The sequence below is a fragment of the Eptesicus fuscus genome, chromosome 20 (assembly GCF_027574615.1).
Source record: "Eptesicus fuscus isolate TK198812 chromosome 20, DD_ASM_mEF_20220401, whole genome shotgun sequence".
NCBI classification, from domain to species: Eukaryota; Metazoa; Chordata; class Mammalia; order Chiroptera; family Vespertilionidae; genus Eptesicus; species Eptesicus fuscus.
The window spans coordinates 16174263-16201273 of NC_072492.1; the positions used below are offsets into that span (position 1 = coordinate 16174263).

At 47.1% G+C, this 27011-nt stretch overlaps 1 protein-coding gene across 2 annotated transcripts in view; it reads left to right on the forward strand.

Annotated features, from left to right (window-relative positions):
* Positions 1 to 27011, forward strand: part of SMG6 (SMG6 nonsense mediated mRNA decay factor) — a 219430-nt gene that overhangs the window by 176728 nt on the left and 15691 nt on the right. For both annotated transcript variants that reach the window (XM_008147894.3, XM_028155061.2), the window contains exons 14-15: positions 18964 to 19140; positions 22810 to 22956. In XM_008147894.3, the coding sequence (XP_008146116.2) occupies positions 18964 to 19140; positions 22810 to 22956 (324 nt within the window). The remainder of the gene's footprint in view (positions 1 to 18963; positions 19141 to 22809; positions 22957 to 27011) is intronic.

Sequence of the window (27011 nt, forward strand, 5' to 3'; positions counted from 1 at the left end):
CTTAGTGCTGCTGCAGAGGTGGGAGAGGTTCCTGCCACCGCCACTGTGCTTGCCAGCTGTGAGCCCGGCTCAAGGCTTCTGGCTGAGCGGCACTCCCCCTGTGGGAGTGCACTGACCACCAGGGGGCAGCTCCTGCATTGAGCATCTGCCCCCTGGTGGTCAGTGTGCATTATAGCAATCGGTCGTGCCACCATTCAGTCGATTTGTATATTAGCTTTTTATTATATAGGATAGCAATACTCTCTCCAACCTTGTTACTCTCTGTCCCTCTTACCCTACTTTTTTTTTTTTTTATAGTACTTCCCATTACTTGTCCTGTATTTATTTGCTTATTTGTTTCTCCATCTCACAAGAATGTTAAGCTCCATAACATCAGGAGCATTGTTTTAGTGATTGCTATATTCCTAGTTCCTTGAATAAGGCCTGCCACATAGCAGTTACTTAATAAATATTTCTTGAATGAATTCAATGGGATACCTTAAAACGTTTCAGGAAGTACAGTCTAGGAAGCAAAGAGTTATGTCCTGTTCTGGAATAGGGTACTGTTACATGGTAGAACCTCAGACTGTGAGATCAGCTTGAAACACCGTAAATGCTTTACTTTTTTTCTGTGTGTGTGTGTGTGTGTGTGTGTGTGTGTGTGTGTGTGTGTGTGTATTTTACTGATTTCAGAGAGGAAGGAGGGAGGGAGAGAGAGAGATAGAAATCGAAATAGAAACATGATGAGAATGAGAGAGAATAATCCATTGGCTGCCTCCTGCACGCCCCCTACTGGGGACCAAGCCTGCAACCCAGGCATGTGCCCTTGACCGGAATCGAACCTTGAACCCTTCAGTCTACAGGCCGAGGCTCTATCCACTGAGCCAAACCAACTAGGGCAATGCTTTACTTTCTATTCCGTGGTAGCTGCATATGGTTCCCAAGAGGGAGACTGGCCCTTTTAGATGGTGCCTGAGCCTTCAGATGTATAAGGCACCTGGCTTACATATAGTGATAGAATTAACAGTTTAATATTCATGTTGCAGTGTTTGTTTCTAGCCTTCAAATTTGTTGAAGTCTCTTCGATGTGGGACCTCTTTCTGGGCAGCATGTAGACTGGAGGACATACTTATACTTTCCATATTCTTTTTTGACATGTAAATGCAGCCTCTCTTGCCCAGCTTTTTGTCATTTGAGACCCTGCCTGGTTGAGGGGACTGTTGTTGCTGATCAGGCCTGTTGGACCTGATGATGAGTGATGGACTTGACTGATTTGCTCCTATCTGCTTTTCTTTGCTAGGTTTTCCAGTCCCTCCAATACAGAGAAACTGTTGCAATAAACACATTAGGTTTTCTGGATCTGTTCCAGAACCTTATTGTTGATGACCTTTAGCATTTGGTATGAAGTGTGCTTCACAAATGATGTTGATAATCTCTAAGATAACGAACGCTGTCAAATTTTAAAAAATGGCGATGTATATCACCATTTATATTTATAAGGTATAGGAAGAGCCCATACTTAATTGTATATGACAGTGTATGCGTAAATATCTCTGAAGGACATACCAGAAACTGGAATGGGGCTGAGGAACAGAGGTTCTAGAAACCAGAGGTGAGATTTTGTTTTTAAAATTCAGCCACTTGTACTGTTTGCTTGTTTTTAACATGTGCCATGTGTGTAAACACATTTATAAGCAGCTTTGGTTTGGCTGGTACTTGAAGCCAAGGTGACTCCATATCTTCATTACCTCCTAGAAGAAAAGCTATCGTTGAACTTCTTTTCTGCTTTTCAGCAGCAAGAGTGACGTTAGCCTAAGTAACAGAATTCGGTGATAGCTTTTAGCTCTTGTTGTCAATAAAAAAGATAGGCTGTGTGTAGGCTTCCCTAGTATGGGCTGGTACAGAAATTTTCTTTCTCCTTCTTATCAGTATGAAGCACTGAAACTGTACTTTAGCAAAGTTTATACAGTAGTCACCCATTATCCACAGGGGATTCATTCCAAGACCCACAGTGGATGCCTGAAAGTGAGGATTGTACTGAACCCTATATACTGGTATACTAGTACTATTTTTTTTCTATACCTACATACCTATTATAAAGTTTAACCTTCTCTTGTACTTGGTGCCATTATTATGTAAAATAGGGGTTACTTGTACAGAAGCACTGTGATACCGGGACAGTCAGTCTGATAACTGAGACAGCTACTAAGTGAATAATAGGCAGGTTGGGTATCTGGCATGGATACAGTGGACAAAGGGATGATTCACATCCCAGGCAGGACATAACAGGACAGCGTGAGATTTCATCATGCTACTCAGAACGGCGCACAATTTAAAACTTAATTATTAATTGTTTGCTTCTGGAATTTTTTATTTAATAATTTTGGACCACGGTTAACCAAGAGTAACTGAAACTGCAGGAAGTGAAACCGCGGATAAGGGAAGACACTGTAATTGTTTGCTTGTCGTTCTGTGTGTGTGCTCCAAAAGTAGAGTAAGCAGCATTCCTAGTTACCGGCTGGTTGTCTCTATCCCTGTACTTAGTCTAATAACTTGGAAAGATTTAATAAATAATCAGAAATATATTCTAACAGCAGCTTTTTTATTTCTTTTTCAAATCCTGTGAGGATATACTACATAGTCTTGGTGATCAGGAATGGACCAGATGAGATACCATAAACTCTAATGCCATTTTGCCAGAATGACCTGCAGAATAATACATCTCCCTGACCTAAATAAAAGTCATAGTCTTCATTATGCTCTGTTCTGTTCATGAGAAATATCCATGTAAGTTATTCTGTCTAGGCTTGGGTTTACTCACTGTAAAATGGGGGTGACAATAGTCCCTTTGTAAGATTTCAGTAAGGATTAAATGAGATAACATAAGTGAAAATGTCTAGATTATAAAAATAAAAGTCTCTTCAGCATATATGTTCTTCATAATAAGTGGAGGGGCTGTTAAGAAGACTCCAAAGAAACAACCAGTTATAATCCAGTTTACACCAAATTCCCATATATTCCCAGATTATCTTATAATTTCTATTGCTGTTTTCTGTAATTCATAAGGATTTTCTCATAATCTCTACTATCTTCAGGTTTTACCTCTCAGTTGTTGCTATTATCTTGTGGCTTTGGATGTGAAAAAACCAAACAAACAAAAAACGCTTGTTGGATTTGCCTTTTAGACTATGTTCAGGCCCAGCAAGAAATTGGGCAGCATTCGGGCATTTTTCTGAAGGCAAGGCATTATTCCAGGGATTCTCCTATAATGGAAACCCTTAAGTGAGAATCTGTGTACTCTTGAAGGAGAATAGCAGAACACCACTTTGGAAATAAAAAATCATGCTGTCCTGGACATTCCAGTGCTTCCCGGGCTGGCCTTCTTTCGACACCATTCCTTTCTGCAATCCCACCCCACTCAGCCCTGGTACATAGTCCCATGAACATGCCACCTGCCTTGTCTCTGTCTCTCTGTCTCTCTGTCTCTCTCTCTCTCTCTCTCTCTCTCTCTCTCTCTCTCTCTCTCTCTCTCTCTCTCTCTCTCTCTCTCCCCCTATCCTTTGGCTGCTCAGTTTACTTTTTCCACATCCTCACCCTCTTCCAGTTCCAAACTAAATAACCTTCACAGATGGCTTGTTCCATCAGAGCTGTTTAAGAACACAAGACAGTGATGTGGGGTCCAGGAAGAACTGCCAAAGCCCAAGACTGCCCTTCCTACACAGAAGAAGACAACTTGGTCATCAGCTCCCTAGAAGTCCATGGACACTAAGCAGAAAGGCTGGCAGGTTGGGTGGTGGAATGTCTCTTTAACAGTATAATCCTCTAGCAGCTAGCAACTAGTTCTCACTTAAATTTACAAGTCAAAACCTAGAGCTGGATACATTGCATACTCGATTTTCCACATAAGACAGAGCACTTTGTAGTTGGCATTTCTCCCCCAGTTTTTTACAGCATGGAAACCCAACAGGAAATGACAGTCCCATTTGTGTTTTGGATCATGGTTTGAGTCCTTACTGAACTTCTTTGTGAACTTCTGGAGAGGTCTAGATCCCTGCCCTGCCTGACCTGAAGGGCAGTATTCCCAGCTGTCAGCACATCCTTGGGAAGAGGGTGAACTTCAGTCGCCTATTAGAAATCCTGCAGATGAGAGAAGACCCAGAATTTCACTCTTTCTTTCCTGTCAGCAAGGACATGTAAGTTTCCTGCCTGCCTTGTCATCAGCTTTGAGATACTTTTCTCTTACATCCCCCCATGTATGCAGTGGTGTGTAAGCTTCTGCCCCCATTCATGATCCCAGCACAGATCCTTCCCTCTCTTATAATCAGATGGGTCTGGTTAATTTTGCCCTCGTGACAAGACAGCCTCTTTCTTGTCCTCACAGTTATTCCTGTGGGACTTAAGACCTCTCTGGTCATGGTCTCTCCTCTCTTTACCTTCCTTCTGTCTAATCTCTCTCTAACTGTAGCCTCTGGTTCCTCTGAGGTCACTGAGAAAAGGCAGTATGTGCCATTTACTGCTATAGGAGTCTCTCTTCCCTCAGTAAGCAGAGTTCCATTGAAAGACCACCACCCCCCCCCCCTTCCTCATCAAAAGCCATGTTGTTGGCTTAATCTGCTTGAATTTTGGCATAACTTGGCAGGGAACAATGGCATGTGTGTAGTGGTCTGGCCAGACAAAGGGAAGGTAACTCTCAGAGCGGACAGTTGAAGAAGGTTCCCCTGGAAACACCAGACAAGAGAAGGAAAGAGAAAATTCTGTGGCAGGAAAAAAAAACACTATTTTTTCTCTTCTCCACCTTCATATCTTCCTCCAAGATCAAGAGTTACCAGATGAACAGCACTGTTGTTTGCACAGTAAACGTTTTTTGGATTGATGGGTTTGTGTAACCTTGTGTGCCAGGTGGAAGAGGAAGCTTTGATTTCCTTTGTCTTGCCCCCATGCTCTATGCTGGACCTTCCTCTCTACAATACATCCAGAGGTCCACACTGTAGTGCAAATAACTTTCTGGGGACACTCACGCATAGGTCTTAACTTGGCATCCAACAGTGACTAGTTTCCCATATTCATTCAGCTCATCAGCTGATTAACTGAAGTCTTACCCGTACTGTGTCCAGGGAAATTAAATCTGAATGATAGAATTCCTTTTAGGGCACATGCATTGAGAAATTTTTTTTTTTCATGTTTCAGGTTGGTGTATTTGTTTAATCAGAACAGGCCATTTGTTTGCCCATGTGGTCTGTAATCTCATTTTACTTTTTATTTTTTAATCTTTATTGTTGAACGTATTACATATGGCCTCTTTTTCCCCTGGAATTTTTAATGTTAATACCTCTCTTCTTGCCTGTAACTTAGCCAAGTACCCATTTGGTTTGTGTTAATCTAAATGCAAATTCGTCATAAGTGTTTATTTTGTCTTGGGGGTTGGCCTTTTGGCTGCTGGGCAAGGGGGGTATCCTTTAGTTAAAAGGACTTGAAGTAGGTCCCTATCTCCAAAAGTATCATTACCTTCGTAAGAGGCTACAAAGTGTAACAGACTGAGCACAGACCTTTGGAGTAAGACAAACCTAGGTTCAAATCCCAGCTTCACCACTTACTGGATGTTTCTTTCCTCAGAGCTTCAATTTCCTCTTCCTCTTTCTATCTCACAGGATTACTGTGATAATCAAATGAAATAACATAATGCCTAGCAACCATCAGTCACCACTTCATCTCCACCACAGCTTTCCCAGTAAAATGGGATATGTCAGCCATCGAGAAGCTGTGACCAGTGAAATCTGCAGAGGAAGCAAAATGCTATTTTTTCTACTTGCCATTACCCTGAACCTCTGTCCTGGGCTTCTTGCATGCTCATGAGTTTCTGTTTTTAGAACGTGCCCAACCTGAGTTTGGTCAGTGTTCTTTTTCCCACGTGAGGACGCCTTTCATGATCAATACCCAAGGGCTTTAGGATGTCTAGATGGTGATTCGCCTCAAAGGCAAGCCTGATCCCTGTGCCACAAAGGTGTTGCTGGCAAACTGGTTTCCAGAGACCACTCTTGACCTCTTCACACCTTGGCTTTTCTTCAAGAGCCTTTCCTGGCTTCAGATCTGGTGAGAAGCTAGCCAGAGAGCTTGTCCTCAGCCTCCGGTGGGACGCACAGGTTTGGCTTGTACCCTGCAAATGGCCTGGAGGGAGCTCCAGGGTGTTGGAGATGGCCATGGGAAAGAAACGGCTCAGAAAAAGCATGGTGCGTGAGCCAGCAGCTTCCCACTGCCTGCTGGAGCGGGCTCAGCGAGGCCTCTGACAAGAGGCTTCAGAACACTAAACAGGTGATTAAAACATCAGTCCGAGTCTTTCCAAACCTCACAGAAAGCCAAAAACTTAGTTTGGACACCAACAGAAATTTTCCACTCTGGAGCTTTATAAACTGATCTGCTGTTTCTTCCTCTGCTCTGTGGCCAGAGGGGAGCTCTGTGCTAATGATTCCATAAAACCCTCCAACTCTTCCTTCGTGGCTTATCATATGAGAAGAACCTATACCACCTTTTTCCGTCAAGAATTGTCTCCTATGGAAACAGATTCTGAGTCATCAACCCTTCCAAAAAGGCTAAGCCCAGCTCTTGGCACTGTCCCCTAGGACAGAGCTGAGCTCCCCCATCAAGGTCAATGGCAGAGCTGAACTGTCTTTCCTCTCCTCCTTTCCAAGATGCCTTCCCAGAATCATAGAAACCTTTAGGAATGGAAAGGGATCTTCAGGATCATCTGTATTATGCAAACAAGGTTCAGTAACTTGCCCAGGTGAGGAGAGCATGAAGGAACTTTTCCTCTAGATCCTGCTTTCCCTGGACTTGGGCCTTTCAGCTGCCCAAGAGAAGCATACCCAGACCAGGAGTTCAGTCTTCAGAAATCAGCAACAAGATTGCCCCTCTTTGGTTTTTTGTTTTGTTTTTAAATTTTTATTGATTTTTTTAGAGAGAGAAACATCAACTTGTTGTTCCACTTACTTATGCATTCATTGGTTGATTCTTCTATATGCCTTGACCGGGAATCAAACCCTCAACCTTGACATATCGGGACGATGCTCTAACCATCTGAGCTACCCAGCCAGGACGAGGCTGCCCCCCTTTGAGTTTCTCTACTAGATCAGATTTTTCCCCTTGTGAGTTGTGAGCATCTCTGTCCCCAGCACAGGCAAATGGTCCAGATCCATGGGGAACTGTGGCAGTTGGACACTGATTAAGAGAAGAGGCACATTGCAGCTCCTCCACTTACTGCATAACCTTGAGTAAGTCTGTGCCTTGATTTCTTCATCTGCCAAATTGAGATAACAGGCCTTCCTACTTCATGGAGTTGTCGAGATTAGGTGAGTTGATGTATGTAAAGCATTTGGCATGGTGCCTCGCATGTAGCAGCCATTCTGTTATTGGGAACTTTTAAGGATGAATGAAGCACACAGCAGGTTTGTTGTTATGCCTTAGAAGGTCCAATGGTGCTCTCCCAGGAAGCGGCTCTGGTGAGGTGGCGAGAACACTGGACTAGAAAGTCATTGCATCTGGCTTCAGATCTCATTGAAATTACTCAAGTTTCAGTTTTCTTACCTCTATTATCATGATCTAATTGTAATAGTTAATTGCTTCATAGGGTGCTAAGGATTTTATAGATCCTGAAAGTGCCATGGAAAATATAAGGTCATATTTTTTTGTACCTTAGCTGGAGTTGCATTTTGAAGAGTTGACCAAAATTGTGGCCACCTATCTTTTCAGCCTTTACAGCAGTGATTGTGACACTTCAGTGTTCATAAGTACCTGGGAGACTTATTTAAAGTGTATAGTACAAGGCCCTATCCCCAGAAACACTAATTTATTTAATCCAAAGTAGAGTCCAGGAATCTACAATTTTAACAAGCTCACTATGTGATTCTGATTCAGGTGGTTTGAAAAATAATGCTTTTTAGTATTCAGAGGTGAAGAAAAGGAACTAATACTTATTTAGCTTCTTCTGTGTGCCAACATTTGCCTTACTTATGTTTCATGAATAGACTTTAGTTAGGCTTAGTTATCAAAGCTTAGTCTTGTCTCCAACTGTGAGGTACTATTAGCCACATTTGATACTCAGGACTCTAGATGTAGGCCTCGAAAATGCAATTTATAGTAGCCTTCTACCTCAGCCCTAACCTGAGAATTTCTGTATTTTTTTTTTCTGTATTTTTTATATTTTTAATTTGCTGTGGGGATTCTCAAGATATTTCTTGGGTGTAGTATTTCCAAGAGTATAACACCAGTGCTTTGAAGAGCGTAAGTCTCACCTCTTGCTGAGATGTGTTATACCTTACCCTGGGGCAACAGCCTCTACTTACAGCAACGTGTGATATGCCCAGAGCTTGGCTTCTTGTGGTATCTTATTTCAAACTAGAAACTCTGAAAGCAGTTTGTCAAAAGAGAGCACCTATCCCAAGTTATTGAGCCCAAACTTCATGGGGAACTCCACCTAAAGCAGAAAGTAGCATCTCTGAATCTGTCCAGGGTATCTGTGTGCAATACAACCCAAGGAGCATGATTCACATAGTAGGCAATGTGGTTAGCACCTCTCCATGATCATCATGTCCCCTGGAATTGTCCTAAGGTCCTGAGGCTGCCATTTGCCTCCCACAATGAGTCATCCACGTTGTCCAAATACCCATAGTGTATGCTGCAGATAGATTTTCTGTGTGTATGTACATACAAATTACATTGTCTGCCCTTAGGAAACTTACTTAGGAGAGAAAATAGGATAGATTAATGGGAAAAGATATTGATAAGCATAAGCTAATCAACAGATCAAATTATGGATGTCTTGAACTTGAGAGGGAATACATTCTCAGATGACAAATTTAAGATCCAAAGGGAACTTTACAGGTTACAATGAAAAGTACATAACAAGATGAAATCAAATAAGAAAAAATAAATGCATAACCTTAACCTTATCCAGAAAGTCAGCTGCACATAGCAAGTAGCATGCAGCACAATCCTATATAATAAAGATGTAATATGCAAATTGACCCTCACACCCTTGCACAACATGGCCGCCCCCATGTGGTCAAAGATGCTGCCACGAGATGGCTGGCAAGGGAGGGTAGTTGTGGGCGATCAGGCCAGCAGGGGAGGGCAGTTAGGGGCAACCAGGCCAGCAGGGGAGGGCAGTTGGGGGCAACCAGGCCTGCAGGAGAGGGCAGTTGGGGGCAACCAGGCCTGCAGAGGAGGGCAGTTGGGGGCGACCAGGCCTGCAGGGGAGGGCAGTTGGTGGCGACCAGGCCAGCAGGGGAGGACAGTTGGGGGCAACTGGGCCGGCAGGAGAGGGCATTTGGGGGCAACTGGGCCAGCAGGGGAGGGCAGTTGGGGGTGATTGGGCCAGCAGGGGAGGGCAGTTAGGCATTGATCAGGCTGGCAGGGGAGTGGTTAGGGGGTGATCAGGCTGGCAGGCAGGCAAGTGGTTGGGAGCCAGCAGTCCCGGATTGTGAGAGGGATGTCCGACTGCCGGCAGTTGGACATCCCCCAAGGGGTCCCAGATTGGAGAGGGTGCAGACTGGGAAGAGGGACAGCCCCCCCCCCCCGCCCCCAGTGCACGAATTTTGTGCACCGGGCCTCTAGTACTAAATAATAGGGTTTCTTATAATGCGGGATACCTCAGTGAAGGACTGTTATAAAAGGGACTAGTTAGTGGGGTTTTTGCACTTAGTGGGGGGAGATACTATTTAGTTACCTATGTGAAAACAATTTGGGAATTTGTTCATTAAAGGCTCACAATGTGTTAGTGCAAGGTGGTGAATAGCAAAACCAAAGCCATTTTAGTCTATTCATAGAATCAAGGTATCGAGAATGGAACAAGGAGATGTTCCACTCTGTTCTCTGCCGCCAGCTCACATGTGGGCACTCGCTACAGGAGACACAGTAGTCTCAGTGAAAGTCTTAGTGAAAAATAAGCAGGATGTTTAGGAGACAGTTGAAGTGAGGAACAGTTGAAGGAAGTGGGACTGTTTAGCCTAGAGAAGGTATAACACAGCAGACTTCAAATAATTTGAGACCAGTCATGTAGAAGCATAATTAGAGGTTTTTTTATGTGGCCCGGAGGGAGGACAGAATTAGAAGCACTGGGAGGCAGATAGGGGTTTAAAAGGGACAGACATTTTTATCAATTTAGAAAAGTTAAAACCGGAATGGGTTCCCTAGTAGGAAGTGAGCCCCCTTGTAGATTCAAGGCAGTAGCAGACCTTTCATACAGCATGGTCTGAACTGAAGGTTAACGGGGAACATTTGTTAGGTAATAATAAAAGTTACTTATTTGTTTCTTAAACATTAAGTAATTGTGGCTTTAAAAGCTTCCTCGGGGTCTTGAATCCTTTTCCTCCTGAAATAGTCAAGAAAGGGTTGGATCACTGGGAGATGATATTGAGGTTCTGGTGTGGCTCTGAATGATCAGTAACTCTCTGGCTTATTAGTAATACCGATGTTGAGGGCTGCTGTGAGGTCAGAGAAGATGAAGGAAGTGTGGGACTAACCCATAGATGCTGAAAGGACAGCTGTGCATTTGGAAGAGGTTAGTGTCAGGTTACTGCAGAATCCCTCTGGACTGAAAATTCTGTGAAATCAAGATCTGCCTTGTTTCTCTCTTGTGTGCCCAGAATGTCTAACAGTCCCTGTCACATTTTAGAGCCTTAGGGAAAATGTGTGGATGGGAAGGGGGTGGGGTGGCTTTTTATCAAACTTAAAGGAAGATAAGGGAATGAGTTGATTGCATAAAGGTGAAGTCACTGTAGGTTAGGAAAATAATCTGTTAAGTCTAAGGGGAGCAAATGGCATGCAAAGGAATATCGAACAGGTTGCCTGGGGCCTGGAGTTGAGAATTAGGAAATAATAGCAAGAAGTGAGAGTGGTAATATACAAGTGGGGAGGGTAGGTGGGTGCTAGAGAGCTTGCCCAGATCACGGAAAGCATTGAGAAAAGTTGGAATTTAATCTTGTAGCAAGGCTAAGCCCAAGGGAATGCCCCATCTGACTTCCTCAGGACCCTTCTGTGTAAAAGGGATAAAGGAGGGTGTGCCAGGTCTCTACAAGGAGCTTCTCTTCCCCTCAGGCTTCCTCTTCCTTTTCCCTTGAGAGAAGAGGAATGAGACTTCTGCCCTCCTGAGTGCTTTAGGTAATGTATGGGTGTGGGGGGAGGAGCTATTTCTCTTTTGATACAGGGAGGCTTTGAGGTGACATTTCTGTCACATTCCCCCCCCACTGGAGCCACAGGACTTTGCTTTGTTCTCTACTGAATCCTCAGGGCCTAGAAGGTGTCTAATGCACACAGTAGGCACTTTGTAAATATTTGTTGAATTGAATGTTGACTGACTGTGTTGAATGCTGCCAATGTCTCAGAAAGGGCATCTCACACACACACATAAAATAAGACCAGAAACAAATCTGGTGAAGAAACCTAAACAGAAGTCTAAGGGGTGGTCTCCTGATCTTGCCTGTCCAGAAGGCAAATAAGAATGTGGCTCAGCCCTGACTGATTTGGCTCAGTGGATAGAGTGTCAGCCTGCGGTGGGGTCCTGGGTTCGATTCCAGTCAAGGGCATGTACCTTGGTTGCGGGCACATCCTCTGTGGAAGGTGTGCAGGAGGCAGCTGATCGATGTTTCTCTCCCATCGATGTTTCTGACTCTCTGTCCCTCTCCCTTTCTCTCTGTGAAAAATCAATAAAATATATTTAAAAAAATAAAAAAAAAAAAAAATAAGAATGTGGCTCAGAGCAACTAGAGCCCAGGATATAGTGCTCCTGGCCCAAAACTAACTGGCAGTATGGAAACAGACTGCATTGGATATTTGCAAAGTGAGACAGATGCAAAGGCTTTCATCCCCAGGGGCTGAGCTCGTAGCCTCCCCTGCTGGTTCAGTGAGTGAGGGCCCAGCGCCTGTGTTCCAGGTTTCAGACCAGCTGAAGCCAGCCAGACCTGAAAGGCTTGTGTTGGCAGTGCCAGTATCCGCCCCTAACCCTGCCAATTTGGGTGGCTGCTCTCAGAGCACTCTGCAGGGGAAGCAGATTGGACTGCAGCCTGTCCAATCCACTGCTGCCTATAGTTTGCTGTCTGTGACACGCTCACTGTTAAGAATTCACCTTGCTCGTACAGCCAGAGCTCAGCGCTCTAGAAGAGAATAGTTTCTCTCTGTGAGGGAACAGTTCAAGAAGAGCAAGCTGTACTCTGCCCAGGAGAACCCAGACTCCTATCTGGCTTTGTTCAGAAGGTCCAAGCTCAGAAAATACAGGTGGGTAGAAAATGCCTCACTGGAAATTTTTCTCATCATTTCTCTTGTATTGAGAGGCCTGGAACAAGGATGCAGCAGGGTCTTGTTTAAGGAGGATACTATTAATAAAGACAAAGACACACATACACCCCAGTATGAAGGGACCAGGTGGGCAAAGCAATTGTGATGTTCACTACAGGGTTTTATTTATGATGTGAGCGTTGCTGGCGTGCTTGTCCTAAAGGCCAGACCCTTAGGGCCTCTAGAGTCCTATAAAATACATGCCTCTCTGGGTAAGTCCAGGAATTTTTGGGGAGAATTAGGAAGAGCGACAACTAGAGAGAGCTGGGTCCTCCCTCCACCAAGTGGCCTGCCCAGCAGCCTGGATCCAACACCTTAGCTCTGAATAAAATATTTCAGCAGCTTCAACATGCAGGTAAGCATTCAGGGCCTCTCCCCTCAGCCCTAGGCTGTGTGCCAGCCCCAGGCTTCCTTCCTTACCTCTGAGTCTGGTTTCCACACATCTCAGTGGTGTTAGGCAGAGTGCCCCTCCTGCCTCTGAGCAGAGTGACGCAGCAAGGAAGAAAGAAAATAACAGCCACTTATTTATTGAGCACTTACTGGGCCTAGGCACCTTGCTAAATATTTGCTATGCATTATCTCCTTTGAACCTCACAAACAACTTGAGCAACAGAGGCTCAGAGACTTTAAGTAACTTATCTAAGGAAACACAGCTAGTAAGTGGCAGTTAAGGTTTGATCTCAGGTTCAAGTTTCATAGCCTGACTATGAAGCCCAGCTCCCTGTATTGCTTCAACTTGCCTCTTCCAGAATGGATTTGTGTTTCCTACTGTACTTACCTTCTCACTGCTAATGTGTACTCCACAACTCCTCTGTCTCCCAACTCTATCCAGTGTGAACATAATCTCCCTCTCAGTAGCCAAGTACCTGTACCTTTTGGAATCTTCAATAAAACTATGGGCGTATTCTCTCCCCCCACTGCCAAGTCTTCCCATCCAACCATTTGCCAGTTCCCGGGCCCCTCTTTCTAGGAAGCAAGGCAGGATATGGGTGGCCTGAGCAGGCTGCATACCACTCTGAACAGGCATCTATCTGTACATTGCCAGCTGATTTGTAATGGCCCGCATTGCCTCTGCTAAGAAGGAAACACAGCTGTTGGGACCAGACACGTGGAATGGTGTGACAACTACAGGTTGGCCAGTGATGTTAGCATTTCATCTTGTGACCCACTGACCCCTCAGCTAGCCCAGACCAACTATAGAACTAGGGAGGGCTGGGTCTGGAGATGGGGATCAAAAGGGACTGAGGGAGAGACCTATGCTTAGCTGTCTTGCATAGAAATGAGGTCCTGCTATAGCAGGGATAGGGAAAGTGTGAAATGCTGATTGAGCTGATCTCCTTGGACAGTATGCCCAGGGGTTGTCAGGATATGCATCTGGCACAAGTACCCATGTCTTCTCTCCCTCTGATGCCTTTGTCATTCGGCCCCTGCATTGGTTCTTCCTTTCTCTGCCCTTTTAACTCTCTCTCAATTCCATTCTACTTCAGGGAGGCTGCCAATGTCTGTCTCTGTAGTAAACTATTGCCTCTGTCTTCAGAGTGATTGTTCATCCTTGTGGCCAGCTTTCCCCCTGCCCCTGGAGTCTGCTCCCCACCTGGAAGCCCCTCCCCCTAGGAATGTGAATAAAGCATTTCCTCTGTCTTCCCAGCTCCAGAGGATTCCCTGGATCTGAACTTTAATTGGCAGGCCTCTTCTTAGGCTGACCCACCCTTGGCCACTACAGATTTGTCCTACCCACCCTTCAGTCTCCTGTGAGAGTGAGTTGTGCATAACTAGAGGTTCCCAGTTTGTGAAAACACTTTCATCTGAGTTCAGTTTCTTGTAGCCAATAATGTAGGCTTGACTCATTGAAGATGATAATTAACCCATTGCAAATTGACCTCAAAAACCAGCCAAACAGCTTGTATTTTACCAGCCTTGGTTGTGGATTTGTAGGCTATTTTAAGGTTTCTTAATAATCTCAGCAAGACTTCACTTTCCTGTCTGCATCTTATTTGCTCTAAGGATATTCTGTAAAATTAACAAGCTATAAAGTTTGACTGAAGGGTTCAACAAATGTGAGAATAATTGACTGCATTTAGAGAAACAAGAAAAACAACCTGTAAACTTGAGTTTGTAGGGGAAAACCCGTGTGATTTTTCTCTTTAACCAGAGGAGCAATAACAAGCAGGACTTTCTAAGACAAAAAAAAAAAAAAAAAAAATAGAACTGGCTGATAATGCAAGTTTAAATTCTGATTTCCTCCAAATCAAAAGCTCAGAAAAAGAAATTTTGAAAAATCTAACCATCCACTATGATGCTCATGCCTTCCAGGAGGTCTGTATGGAGAAAACGGGGACCCAATAGAGATAAAAGAGTTCCTCATTCCCTGGAGTCTGCATCCAGAGGAGCCTGGTTCCACTCTCTGACCCTGCCTCCTGTTCCCTTGCTAGACCAGGGGTGGTGGTAGGAGGTGTCCTCCCTTCCCCATGGCTGCTCTGAGGTGTGTGTGTTAAATCTTACAACTCAGACTACAGCAGACTCTGGTGCCTGGTGCTCCTCCCCTGTCTTCCATAAGACAGCTTAGATCTCTTTTTCTTTTTTCTTTTTTTTTAGATCTCTCTTTCTGTTTCAACCTGGGCATCTCTGCCCAAGCTGGGCATGCCCTCTGCTGAGTGGCTGTGGAGAGTCACCAGTTCTCAGAGAACTCCATTCTTGGCTTATCTGTCATTCCCTAAGGTTCCCAAGATCAGTAACTCAGTCTGCCTTCCCTCTTCTCTCTTGACCTAGAAGTTTTTTCCTTCTTCCCTCAAGACCTAACCTTCCTCTTAACTCTAGCCTCCACCTACCCCTGTGCATGCTCACATTCTGTCTTTCTAAGGAACTGAGCCTGGGACTGGCCAGGCTCCTGTACCGCCTTGCCGCATCTCACTTTCAGTTTTCCTTTCTGCTTGGTTCTTTGCGTGTGGACCTGATCGGGTGATAACTGGAACCCTGAAGCTAGAGGTTTCAGTTCCCACTGATGGAACACGCTGCCTCAGATGGTCCTCAGAAGGAAAAGGGGCTTTCTCTGGGTGCCTTGCTTTCAGCTTTTCCCTGACCTAAAGCCCCAGTTTTGTTTCCAAAGCTGACTGGAGTGATTTATGTAAGATATTTTGTCCATTAATTCTAGTGTTCCTAATAATCTCTGCAGTGAGTCTCCCTCCAGAAGGGCTATCACTGCCATTGAGAAGGTACAGGGTCCCGGGTTTCCTGGGGTACTCCTTAGCCAGCAGCCCTTTTCCCCACCTCTAGCCCCGGTCCAGCACAACCTGTTAACAGCCCAGGAAGGAACACCATGCTGCCCAGCTCTCTTCCCCTCTAGAGAATCCAGAGTTTGCCCAGAGCTACAATGTACATACCACTTACATTCTCTGTTTTTCATTGATACAGGATGGAAAAATATACTCATGAAAAGAGCTGTTGTGGGGATTATGTCATACGCTTCATCTGGACTCCTTCCTCTCCAAGCAGGGAGCCTAGCTTTAACCCCTCTCCTACCAGGAAGGCCTCCTGGGCCAGCCAAAGATTATCTTGGAGTTGCCTCTTTGTGGGTGGTTTGAAGGGCTTCTTCCATCATGATGTCTCTTATTAACCAAATTTAAACTTTTGTCCCCCAGATTCAAGTGCTGGAGGCTTTGTCTACGAGAATATTCCCATCAATCTGTGAAACTGTAGGGCCAAGAGAACTGGGTCCTCACCCCTCCAGGCCCATTTCTCCTACCATGAAGCAGAATGCTTTAGCTGGCAGACTAGCAAGCTAGAGACAGAAGGCTTCTCTGTGCCCCTGGGCAAGCCCTAGACTTTGTGCCTCTCGGTTCCCCATTTACTGAATAGCTAGAACCCCATGTCTTACACCCACAGTGCGCTTTAGAAAGATAAGGAGACTGTGTACAATCTTACCTGGTCCCCTCTAGTTGGATTGCAAAGGAACAGGGACCCTCTTCTAAAAGGTTGGGTGACTTTTCTTTCTCCAGACAGGTAGAATCCTTTTCAGGCCTCTTAGCAACCAGCTCAGAGACCCCACTGGATCAACGCCCTTTTGAGAATCAGCCAAGAGTGCCCTTGCCCTTTGGGGAGGGACTAGTGGCCCTAGTGAACAAAATCTCGGGGGAAACCAGGTGCTTCTAAAGGAGTGAAAATGAGAAAGGCACTATTGGGAGGGGGGCGTTCCATTTTGCTGTTGAGTCTCTGTGAATGACAGTTCCCAGTGATCCTCTAAGGATGTGTGCAGGCAGGCTCAGGATGTCTGCATCCCTAGGTCCCGCTGTGCCCTGGAAATCCCCATCTCCAGGAATCCACATCCACACATGTGGTCTTTCTCCTTCTTGGCCAGGAATTGCACACTTCCTGAGCCACTCAGAATGCCACCCAGCCTATGTTCTAACAGCGGGAATTTTCCTGCCCTCCTGTCAGCACACACGCACGGGCACACTCTCCTCTTCTGGGTAGATTTCTGCTGCACATTGCAGGAGTGCCAGCATAACCTCTCACCATCCAGGTGATGCCAAGGACCCTGGCAAACTTCTTCTCTGTCTTCCTCCCACCCCTAAACCCCCACCTCCTCGCCATTCAGCAGTAGCAGCCTCATACTGAAAAGGAAAGTCCTGGACCCATTACATAATTCTCCATAGTGCAAGCAGTAGCTGGGGCATAAGGTCAGAGGTCATAGTGGGGTCAGGTGGCTGACACACACTGTAACGACAAGGTGGTTAAAATTAGACCACAGAGAGGAAACTGGCAGTCTTGTGGAAATGCAGAAGTTTCCTCTGCAAGTGTGAGGCTGGGGATTCAGGGAGGCCACTGTGCGTGCTGCCTGCCAGGCTATTACTCATTTCAGCTCTGTTCTTTAATGCCTTTTAGCCCCTGCTTCTGTATTTCTAGCCTTCTTCATCACATGTTTGAATACACGCAATGGAATCCATGGTTACCTGCCTTGGTCCAAGGAGAGCTTCCTTCCTCCTTCAAGGAAGGACCAGGCACCCCAAGCTCAAGACAGCTATTCTTTCCAAAGCCTTATCTGGATAGCTGAGCACCTTTTAGGTTAGTCTCTCAGGTGGAGGTAGTTGAAGTGCATAGCCTGGGATTCAGGCCCATAGTGATTCCAGGACCAATGGTGAGGGTGAGCAGGAGCCACTCCTTGGCAGGGAGAGTAGCAGGTTTTGCTGGGAAAGGGGGTAGAGGATGGAGTCACAGAGCACCTGCGATAGAGTGGTGCTCGTTTCCACAGTGTCCAGAGAACAGGGATCATGCCTGCCTCGTGGCTCCTTGTGGTACTCAGCCGAGTTTCTCTGTGCTTGTCCGTCCTTACTGTGAGCTTCCTGTGTGCCCCACTCCCTGGCGAAGGGAGCTTAGGAGATGTAGTCTTTGCCACCAGTGGAGTTATTGTTCGAGTGAAGGAGTAACAAATGCACCTGTGAAACAGTGAGCAAACAATCAAAGACAGACTCCAAGTTCATACTTTACTGTGTGATTCAGACATAGAATTCCCTTTTGTGTTGTGGAGTGGGAAAGCTTTGAGGGGGCAGGGGACACTCAGTATGGGCTAGAATCGGTGATGATGAGAACGGGCTGCCACCCTGTGGCATATCTGACCACTGAAGTGTTTCCCTGCATGGATTGGCCTTCAGCAGCTTCCAAGCTTCAGATCAAGTAGGGCCCCTCCTCTGCCTTGGTGAGTGCCCTTTCATGTGGAGGAGAGGACCCCAGAGGCCAGAGATGGAGAAAAGGGCATGAGGGAGTGCAAGCAAAGCAGATGGGTTTGCAGGTGAGGCCACCATGTGTGTGTGGTCTCACAGGAGAAGGACTCCAGACACGGTGACTATGGAGACTTATCTGAGACACTTACGAATTTGACGATTGCTCAATATATTGAATTTCATTTCAGCTAAATCAGCCCCAGCTTCTCTGACAGCACTGGCTTATGTGCTGATGTGGCCACATGGGAGCAGGATGGCGTGAACCCTGGAGGAGCAGAGCTTTGGTGAAACACCCCCACCTGCTTTGCCTGTCTCCCTTCTGACAACAATTTCCTGCCTGAGCCCAGTCTCTGAGTATGAGAAGCTCTTAGGTGGGGCAGAACCCGCCAGGGGAAGCCCAAAATGATCTGGCTGAAATGAAACAGCCAAGAAAGCCCTCATCATTCATTTTGCACTCAGCTGAAAGTTCTCCTTTTGGGAGTCTGGTGAGAGGGGAGCTTGGAGAAGAATGGAGAGTGGCTGTGAGGGGTACCAGAAAGTTGTGTTCTGTGAAAGCCAGTGGTTGGCACTCCACCCTTCCTTCTATCAATTAGGTACCAAACTTAAAAGAATTTAATTTAGTCTTTTTTATTATCAGGACTTCGGGAGGCAGGAGGGAGGCACAACCCCAGAGGATACCTGTCATTGATTCTGGGGTTGTCTGCTACCCTCAAGATGACCTAAGGAGAGACCGTAGTGACTTTCTTCCCTTAGAAGATCTTGGTCCTCACCCCTTGGCCCTTGCTCACCATGTCACACATGCACGCACACCGCACACTCATTCTGTCTCCTTGCCCAGCAACGTGAACACATTTCTCATGTGCTCCGCAGCCAACAGTGTCTCCTCATCTTCATCTTCCCTTTCAGAAAAGGCTGTTTTTCTTCTCTCCCTTTTGCCCTGTAGGTTATTGCAGCCGACTGCAAAAGGGTCACAGTGCTGAAGTATTTTCTGGAAGCCCTTTGTGGACAAGAAGAGCCTCTGCTGGCATTCAAGGGTGGAAAATATGTGTCAGTGGCACCCGTCCCAGACACCATGGGAAAGGAAATGGGAAGCCAAGAGGGAAAACAACTGGAAGATGAGGTACTATGCGGGAAGAGCCCGCTGTGGCAGAGGGAAGGCTCCCCTTCCTCCCCCTCCAGCCCTGCTCTGCCCATGGCTTCGGCTTCTACCCCTGGTTATTTATAACCACTCAGAGCAGTGTCGATGTTAACGTGACCGGCCAACTTCTCAAGAGTGCACTCTGCTGGTGCCCCTTCCTGCCAGTCCCACCCCAATGCCTCCATCTCTGCTACGAGTTCCAGATGCTTCTTTTTAATGTTGCATTGGAGAAGGGAGGGAAAGAAAGAGTTTAATAATGTGCAGCTCCGGAGGCTTAGGAAAGGGAGTGGAGGGGGGTGTTAGGGTTCAGGCTGAGGATCAAGTTTATAGATGTGTGGAGCTCAGCGCAGCACAGGCCTGAACTCCAGCCTCTAGCACACGTACAGGAAGAGCTGACATTGCTGGCCCCGTGTGGAAAATCACCCCTCCCCCGGCTCCCCTCCCTCCCTCGTTCCCTCCCTCCCTCCCTCCTGCACATCCTGATGTGATTAAGGAATTCTCTTGTTTGTTTGCCCTTGGTTGTTCCTGTAGCCCTTGCTTCACTCTAAACCGTGTGCGCTCGCCCTAGTGTGAGCATGCGTGAGCCTGTGTGCCTACCCCTGCTAAACCTCACTGGCAGTTGCCCTGCCATGTATGTATGTGTCTTTCTGGGGGTAGTTGCTGTCGTGGGTCTGTCGGTCCTGGGCTTGTGTGTCAGTTTAAGTTGAACGCTGCTTCTAGCTTCCCCGCCGTCTGTGGGTTCTGAGTAAATGTGAGTGTGTAGCGGTGTTGGCGCATGTGTGTGTTTAATATCACTGCCAGCTGCCCTGCTGTGTGTCTGGGTGTGGGTAACTCTGTCTGGGTGTGTGTGCACACAAGCTCACTTTTGCCTGATGGTTGATTCTTACCTTCTTTTTACCCCACAGTGTTAAAGACAGAGGGGACTTAGGTGGGAAGGAACGTGGGACTTAAGGAAGGGACGGAAGCAATTCCAGCCAGAGGCCAGGTCACCCGTAGGCCAGCACAGTCATTTGGCCCGCAAGAGTCTCAAGCGCCTGGTGGAGCAGGGTGGGGTGCAGGGATGAAATCAGCAACAGGCCAGGGAAGCCAGATGTCAGCTGGAAGCTGTCGTTTGTGATCTGAAACAGTGATAGAGTGGCCACCTTTGGTTCAGTCTTCAGAGCAGCAAAGTCTTGGACTGGCTTCATTAAAATAGCTGGAGAACCCCACCCCACCCCTGATGATACAGGCTCAGCTTCCAGGACAGAGGTGGTTCCAGGGATAAAGCTGAGCCCACGATTCCAGACTCCCCAGATGAAACCTGGGCTGGGAATAATGGGAAAGAATGAGCTGTCAGCATGGGAGGAGACAGTGGGGTTGCTAAAGCCATCGGGGTGTCCAGGCTTCAGGCGGGACAGAGCAGTGCCACCCAAGCCTGGGTACTGTGTAGGGAAGCATGGGTGGGGCAGTGCTAAGTCAGTTATCTCACCCACACCAGGAGGCTGAGGCAGCCGTGGAAGGTCAGCAAGGCTAGTTCTCCAGGATTGCTGTAAGAGATGTCCTCTGGCCAGTGGAGCCTGCAATGCCAAAGCAAGTTAGGCAAGTGAGGCCCAGAGAGAGGGGCTGAGCCACAGTTCTTTCTCTCCTACAGACCAGTTCTCTGGTCCCAGACCTTGGCGGTGCCCCCACTCTCCTTCAAATCTTATTAACCAGACAAAGGTTGTGACCCATGCCACGCTGCCCACTTCTTCCTTTTCCCACGAGCCTTCTGAGTTCCTTGTATGTTAGTGGCCCCTGGGAAACCCTACTTACCCAGGTCTGTGTAATTTCATAACCCTGAACTTCCTCGTTTGCTGTGAGAGCTGAGCAAACCTCAGACAAGCCTTGCTGACCCTCCTTTGACCTCAGTCAAGCTCACTCAGAGCCCCATGATAACCCAGTGTATCCTGATCAGAGCAGGCAGAGGCCACGTTCCCTCATGGGCCAGTCAGGCATCCTATTCCACTCACTCCAGTCCAGTTTAACCCATGAACAAGGAAGTAAATATGTAGTGTCTTCCTGCTTCCCTGGGTCTCTCTGGAAGTGCACCATGTGACACTATAGCCTGTGGGTTGTCAGATGAGTGCAGACAGCACCCAGACCCCTGAGACCTCTTAGGATAGTGGCAGTTCTGGCCCCATCCTGATATCTCATCTGTGCTCAGACTACAAGACTGAGTGACTTAAGCTGATTGGGAGAGAAGAGGTAGATACTTCTTCAAGCATCATTCTTCACGAAGATAACAGAGTCTAGTTCCTTAGGGAAGCTACCGAAGCACCTGTCTTTCCACCCTAGACTCTACTACCCCACTTTCAGCCAAGACTCCACTTTCAGCCAAGACTCCACTGGAGTATCATCTGGATATGGGCAGTTAGGGGAGAGATCAGGGTGTACTGCACAGTCCTCGGTGGGGCTATGGGAGACCTGGTGAAGCCGAGCCACTCCAGGATGGATCTGGGCTCACCGTCCAGATTAGGCTCCCACCCCTGTGCTGGTTGGTATTATTAGTAAGAGCACAGACTTTGGAGTTGGACTCACTAGAGTCCCTGCTATGTCACTTACTAGCTTTGTGACCTTGAGCAAATTGTTTAACTCTAAGCCTCAGTTTGTTCATTTATAAAATAGGGATTATAACAGCATCTATTTCTCAGGCCATTGTGAGAATTAAATGAGTTAATACATGAAAAACAGCCCTGTCCTTGGCCAGTGCTGAGCTCTCAATAAATGGTAGCCATTATTGTCATAATCATTGTCATCATTATCATCGAGTTAGAAACACAGAAATCTCCTCCTACTGAATCACTCCCTATTACCCATGCTAACCCTGTCCCTCAAAGGAAGCTTCTTGGGCAGCTGCATGTTCTCTACTGACCAAGGCCAAAAGTGAGAGAGAGGAATGGAGCCTGGGACCACCCGGGGAGCAGTGGCTTCTGAGAGCTGAAGCTGCAAGCAGGGAGGTGCCATCCCTGGGGAAGTCTCCACCAGCCTGCAGGAGACTCTTAAGCTAGCAGCTATCTCCCAGCCTGCCCAAGCTCCGGTAGGGCAGCTGAGCAAGGTCATGTCATGTGAATTCCTATAAGAAGGCCCAGCCCTGACACACCAGGCTGTGGTCTTAAAAAGAAAGCAGGGCAAGGTCTGCTGAGCTACAGCATCTGCTCCCTGACGCCGTCTGGGGCAAGGGACCTTCCATGCCTAACTCCCAGCTGTTGGCCAGAATTGATTCCTATCAGATTATTAGCATGAATTAGATTTAAATTGGGTGATTTAACTTTCTCTGTTGTTTTCCCCTTTGGTGATTTTAAAATGAAAATAGACCTAAATTTTGACTTTGTGAATGTGGGCAAAGGAGAATGAAGAGCTGTGAGTAGAAGCATGAAAGTTATCTGTGTGAGAGGGACTGATCGTGTGGATCTCTGACTCTGGCATTCAGAAAGAGTCCTAGAGTACAAAAGGGAGCAACTGGTGGGGGAAGGGAGTAACAGCTTCTCTTTACCACTCACACCTTGGGGCCCTTTGTAAGAAATGGTCTAAAGAAGCATGGAGTGGGGGTGCGGGAAGGATAGAAAGGTGGGTCTGGTAAGTGTCATGGGCTCACAGTATCCTCTCTTTCCTGGCCTGTTTCGCCACCCAAAGGAGGAGGATGTGGTGATTGAAGACTTTGAAGAAGATTCAGAGGCTGAAGGCAGCGGGGGCGAGGATGACATCAAGGAGCTTCGGGCCAAGAAGCTGGCCCTGGCCAGGAAGATAGCCGAGCAGCAGCGTCGCCAAGAAAAGATCCAGGTGGGGCCTGCATGGGAGGGTGGCTCCCATCAGGGGCATGAGGGGATGTGAGTACAGAGCAGGGGTAAGCAGGATCGTCTCAGGAAGAGTCTCACATGTCTGGTTCCAACCCCTGTTTTCTTTTTCTGTCACTAAGTTCTAATAGCACATTGAGTGCCCGTAGGCTCCCTCCTCCTGGAACCTAAGTTTTGAAGTTCTCCTTGAACCTTATCCATTCACTCCCAGAGAGGCCAGGGACTCTCTGTTGAGAACACCTGTTCTCAGGAGGGAGAATGTCATGGCCACAGTCTGCTTATCTGGATTCCCAGTGTGATGGCCAAGCCACTCTGCAGACCTCTAAACCTTCCCAGAGAGAAACTGCTTGATTGCCTCACGAGGATTCCTCCACCATCAGCCCTCTGTGGACTCATACCTCCACTTCCAGCAAGTTTTTCTTTTCTTTTCCTTTTTTTCTTTAAGCCTCACCCATGGACATGCTTATTGATTTTAGAGAGAGGAAGGGAGAGACAGAAACATCAGTGTGAGAGAAACATTTATCCGTTGCCTCCTATACTTGCCCCGACCAGGGATCAAATCCGATCGGGGATCGAGTCTGTCAACCTAGGTATGTGCCTTGACTGGGGATTGAACCTGCAACCTTTTTGGTACACTCCAACAACCGAGCCACTCAGCCTGTCCAGCAAGTTTTTCATATGGCTCTTCCAGGTCTGCCTTCTTGCATTGTACGCTCACTTCCTCTTATCCAGGGCTCAGGACAGACAGGGAAGAGCCAGTCACGCTCTCCCATTTAACTGTGTGCATGGTATCAGGCCCCTTTAGGAACATCTGTTTTCAGCTCTTTTCAGACACCCCTCACCTTTGGCAGAGGCCTCAGTGCATGAGGTCAAGCAGACCTGACCACGGTCTGAGCTCCACCACTTAAATAGCTTTGTGACTTTTGGCAAATTGTTTAATTTCTCAGAGCCTGTTTCCTCGTCTGCAAAGTGAAAGTGGTAACAGCACCTACCTCTTAGAATTGCTGTGAAGCCTACAAAAACAGGCCCATGTAAAGTGCTTAGCACACACAGTGCATGGCACACAGAATGTGCTTTATAAATGGTCATTGTGGTCTAATATTGTTCTAATCACCCATCATACATTCCTGGCCTAAGCAGGGAATAAGCATCAGTTGGGATCCATCGTTCTTTAGATATTTTCATGTCCCCTGCATACTGGAACCCAGTGTGTGATCCCTCTGCCAGCACCATCCACCCCGGGAGGGCTGCCTCTTCAGCCCTCCTGTGGTCTCTGTTGTGACCCACTAAGCAGCTTCATCCTCACGCTGTCTGTCTTCCTGTTCTGTGGCTCTTTTTTCCTCACCATAGGTTTTACCAAAAGTTCTACCTATACTCACCACCTCCATTTCTTTTTTTTTTTCTTTTAAATATATATTTCTTTATTGATTTCACAGAGGAAGGGAGAAGGAGAGAGAGATAGAAACATCAATGATGAGAGAGAAGATCGGCTGCCTCCTGCATACTCACAGTTGGGGATCGAGCTCGCAACCCAGGCATGTGCCCTTGGTCGGAATCGAACCTGGAACCCTTCAATCCGCAGGCCAACGCTCTATCCACTGAGCCAAGCCGGCTAGGACACCACCTCCATTTCTTGATTCTGCACTCAGCAATTATATAATCTGTGTCATAAGTCCCCAAGTGCCTGCCTTTGTAAGTCTCAGTACCCATCATAGTTAACTTCCCTGTAGCATTGGACCCTGAAGCTGCCTTCCCCCAGCTTCAGTTTAACAAGTGAACCCTCATCTCTCTCTCTGTTGACCTAGGCTTCCTCATCACTATTCTTTGCTTGGTCTCCTTCTTTCTGTTACTTCTTAGTCTCAGCGCATAGAGTTGGCACTCAGCAGGTATTCATTGAGTAACTTAATAGATGGTAGCAACTAGAGCATCATCTTAAATTCCTTGCTGGGTTTTAACCCCTTGGGTCTGATTTCATTTTTTGTTTTTTGTTTTGTTTTTTTAATCAAATCTATCTGTTCACTCATTTATTCCCCTCTCTCTATTCTCATTGCCACTACTGCTAGTCTAGGCCAGGTACTAACTTGGGTTATAGCAGTCAAGGCCTCTGTGTCGCACAACTCCAGGGGGTGCCGCTTACCTTGTAGACTGTGAATGGCACCTCTTGCAATAGCGCAGCCCACCCACTGCCTGCGTGCCGCGTTCACTGCCTCCAGTGCATCTTACATGTCCTCGTCATTCTCTTCCCAGAAGAGCCATTCTCCTGCTCAGAAATCATCAGAGCCTTTGCTTGGCTGAATCCTTATTATTGCATTCAAGGCTTTCTTGTGTGTTCACAACCTCCTCCCAAACCCCTTGAGCCCGTATCTATATATTATTACACTGGGCAAATTGTTTAACTTCTCTGAGCCTGTTTCCTCATCTATAAAACGAAAGTGGTAGCAGCACCTACCTCAGACCTTAGAATGACAGTGCATGTAAAGTGCCTGCCCAGACTGAGGCCCTCCAGCCTGGACAATACTACCTTTCTCTCCTTTCCCACTCTTGGATCTTCGTTCATGCTGTTCCCTTTTCCTACTCCACATTTCCTGTTACCTGTTGAAATTCTATTCCTCCTTCAATCCCCAGATGAAACTCCATCTCCCCAGTGAAGCTTTCCCTGATTCCCCCCAGGAGGACTTAATCTCTCTCTGCTCAGTGTTCCTGTAGCACTGATTTATACTTCATGTGTGACACTTACATCACATCTCATATTACACTTATTTCTGGACTTGTTCCTCCACTGTACTGGGAACTCCTTAGAATAGGGTACCCTATCTTCAGCTCAGTTTAATAAGGTGGTCAGGGGGCTCAGGAGGGAACAAATGTCCCATCCCATCATGTACAGTGGAGTGGAGAAGCCAGTGATTTGAAGAGTGAGTGAGCATTGTTACAAAAGAGAAGGACAGGATGCTGTGGGAGCATATGCTATGGGGACGTGGCCTTGTCTAGAGCGCCGTGTTCAGTTCTGCCTCTCCAGGGACAAGCAGCACCTTACAAATAGGAGGTCTTATATGAAACTTGACTTCCGGTGCCAGCAACTGCCCCTGTCCGAAAGCCTGTTCTCCCTGCCACCTCCTTTAGAGTAGGCTGCTCAGGCCCAGGCACTGAGGGCCTGCTGTGGTTTGACCAAGGCTGGGGTTGCTGTTGCCCCTTTAAGAACAGGCCCCACATGAACCGCTGCTGGCGGCCCTGCCTCCTGTCAGCCTTCTTCCTCCAGCCTCACAGCCACAGGAGGATTTCTCAGCAGAGGAAAAATTCCCCCCTTCCCTTCTCCCCCCCCCCCACTTTAATGCCCGGGGCCCTTCACTTCCATAATTCTTCATTTTCCAGCCTTGAACGTAAGCCAGACACATCTGTCTGGCCATATGCGTGAACCCTGGAGTCTGTGCCGAGGTGGCTGTAAAACAGGGCCGGTGAAGGCCCTTCTGGGAGAGCACACACATGTGTGTGCCCTCGGGCCATTGGCTCCCTGCCCAGAACCACGGGGCTGCAGCGCTCCAAACCCATGTTAACCTTTTCTTATTTTTCCTCTTTTTGTTTACTTTAAGGGGGGAAAATCCCAAGGAAAAGGTATAAATTGTCCTGGGAGTGGGGGAGAGGCTCCTAGCTAGAGAGGCCATTATTGTTGGCAGGTACCTGGGTCACACTAATACAATAAGGAAGAGAAGAGCATCGAGTGAATTAAGATGGGAGAGATGGGCTGTAAATTACACTGCTCTGAACTCCATCAGTCTCCAGGGGTGTTAACCGAGAGGTGTAAGGCAAGTCCCCAGCTCCCAGCGCCTTTTACAGATGCAGCAAAACAGGAACCACACATGTTTGGGGAGGGGGATATGAAGATGGGGTTGAAAAAAATCCTCCTGGCCCCCATGACGGCTATAAAGTCCAACCGAGATCTGGAGCTGTAGCCACACCCCCACTTCCCTGCTTGAACCTAGACCCCTGGTCCCAAGCTCATCTGTGGGGCTGGGGGAGGTGGGGCCTGGCCTCCCTCCGTACCTC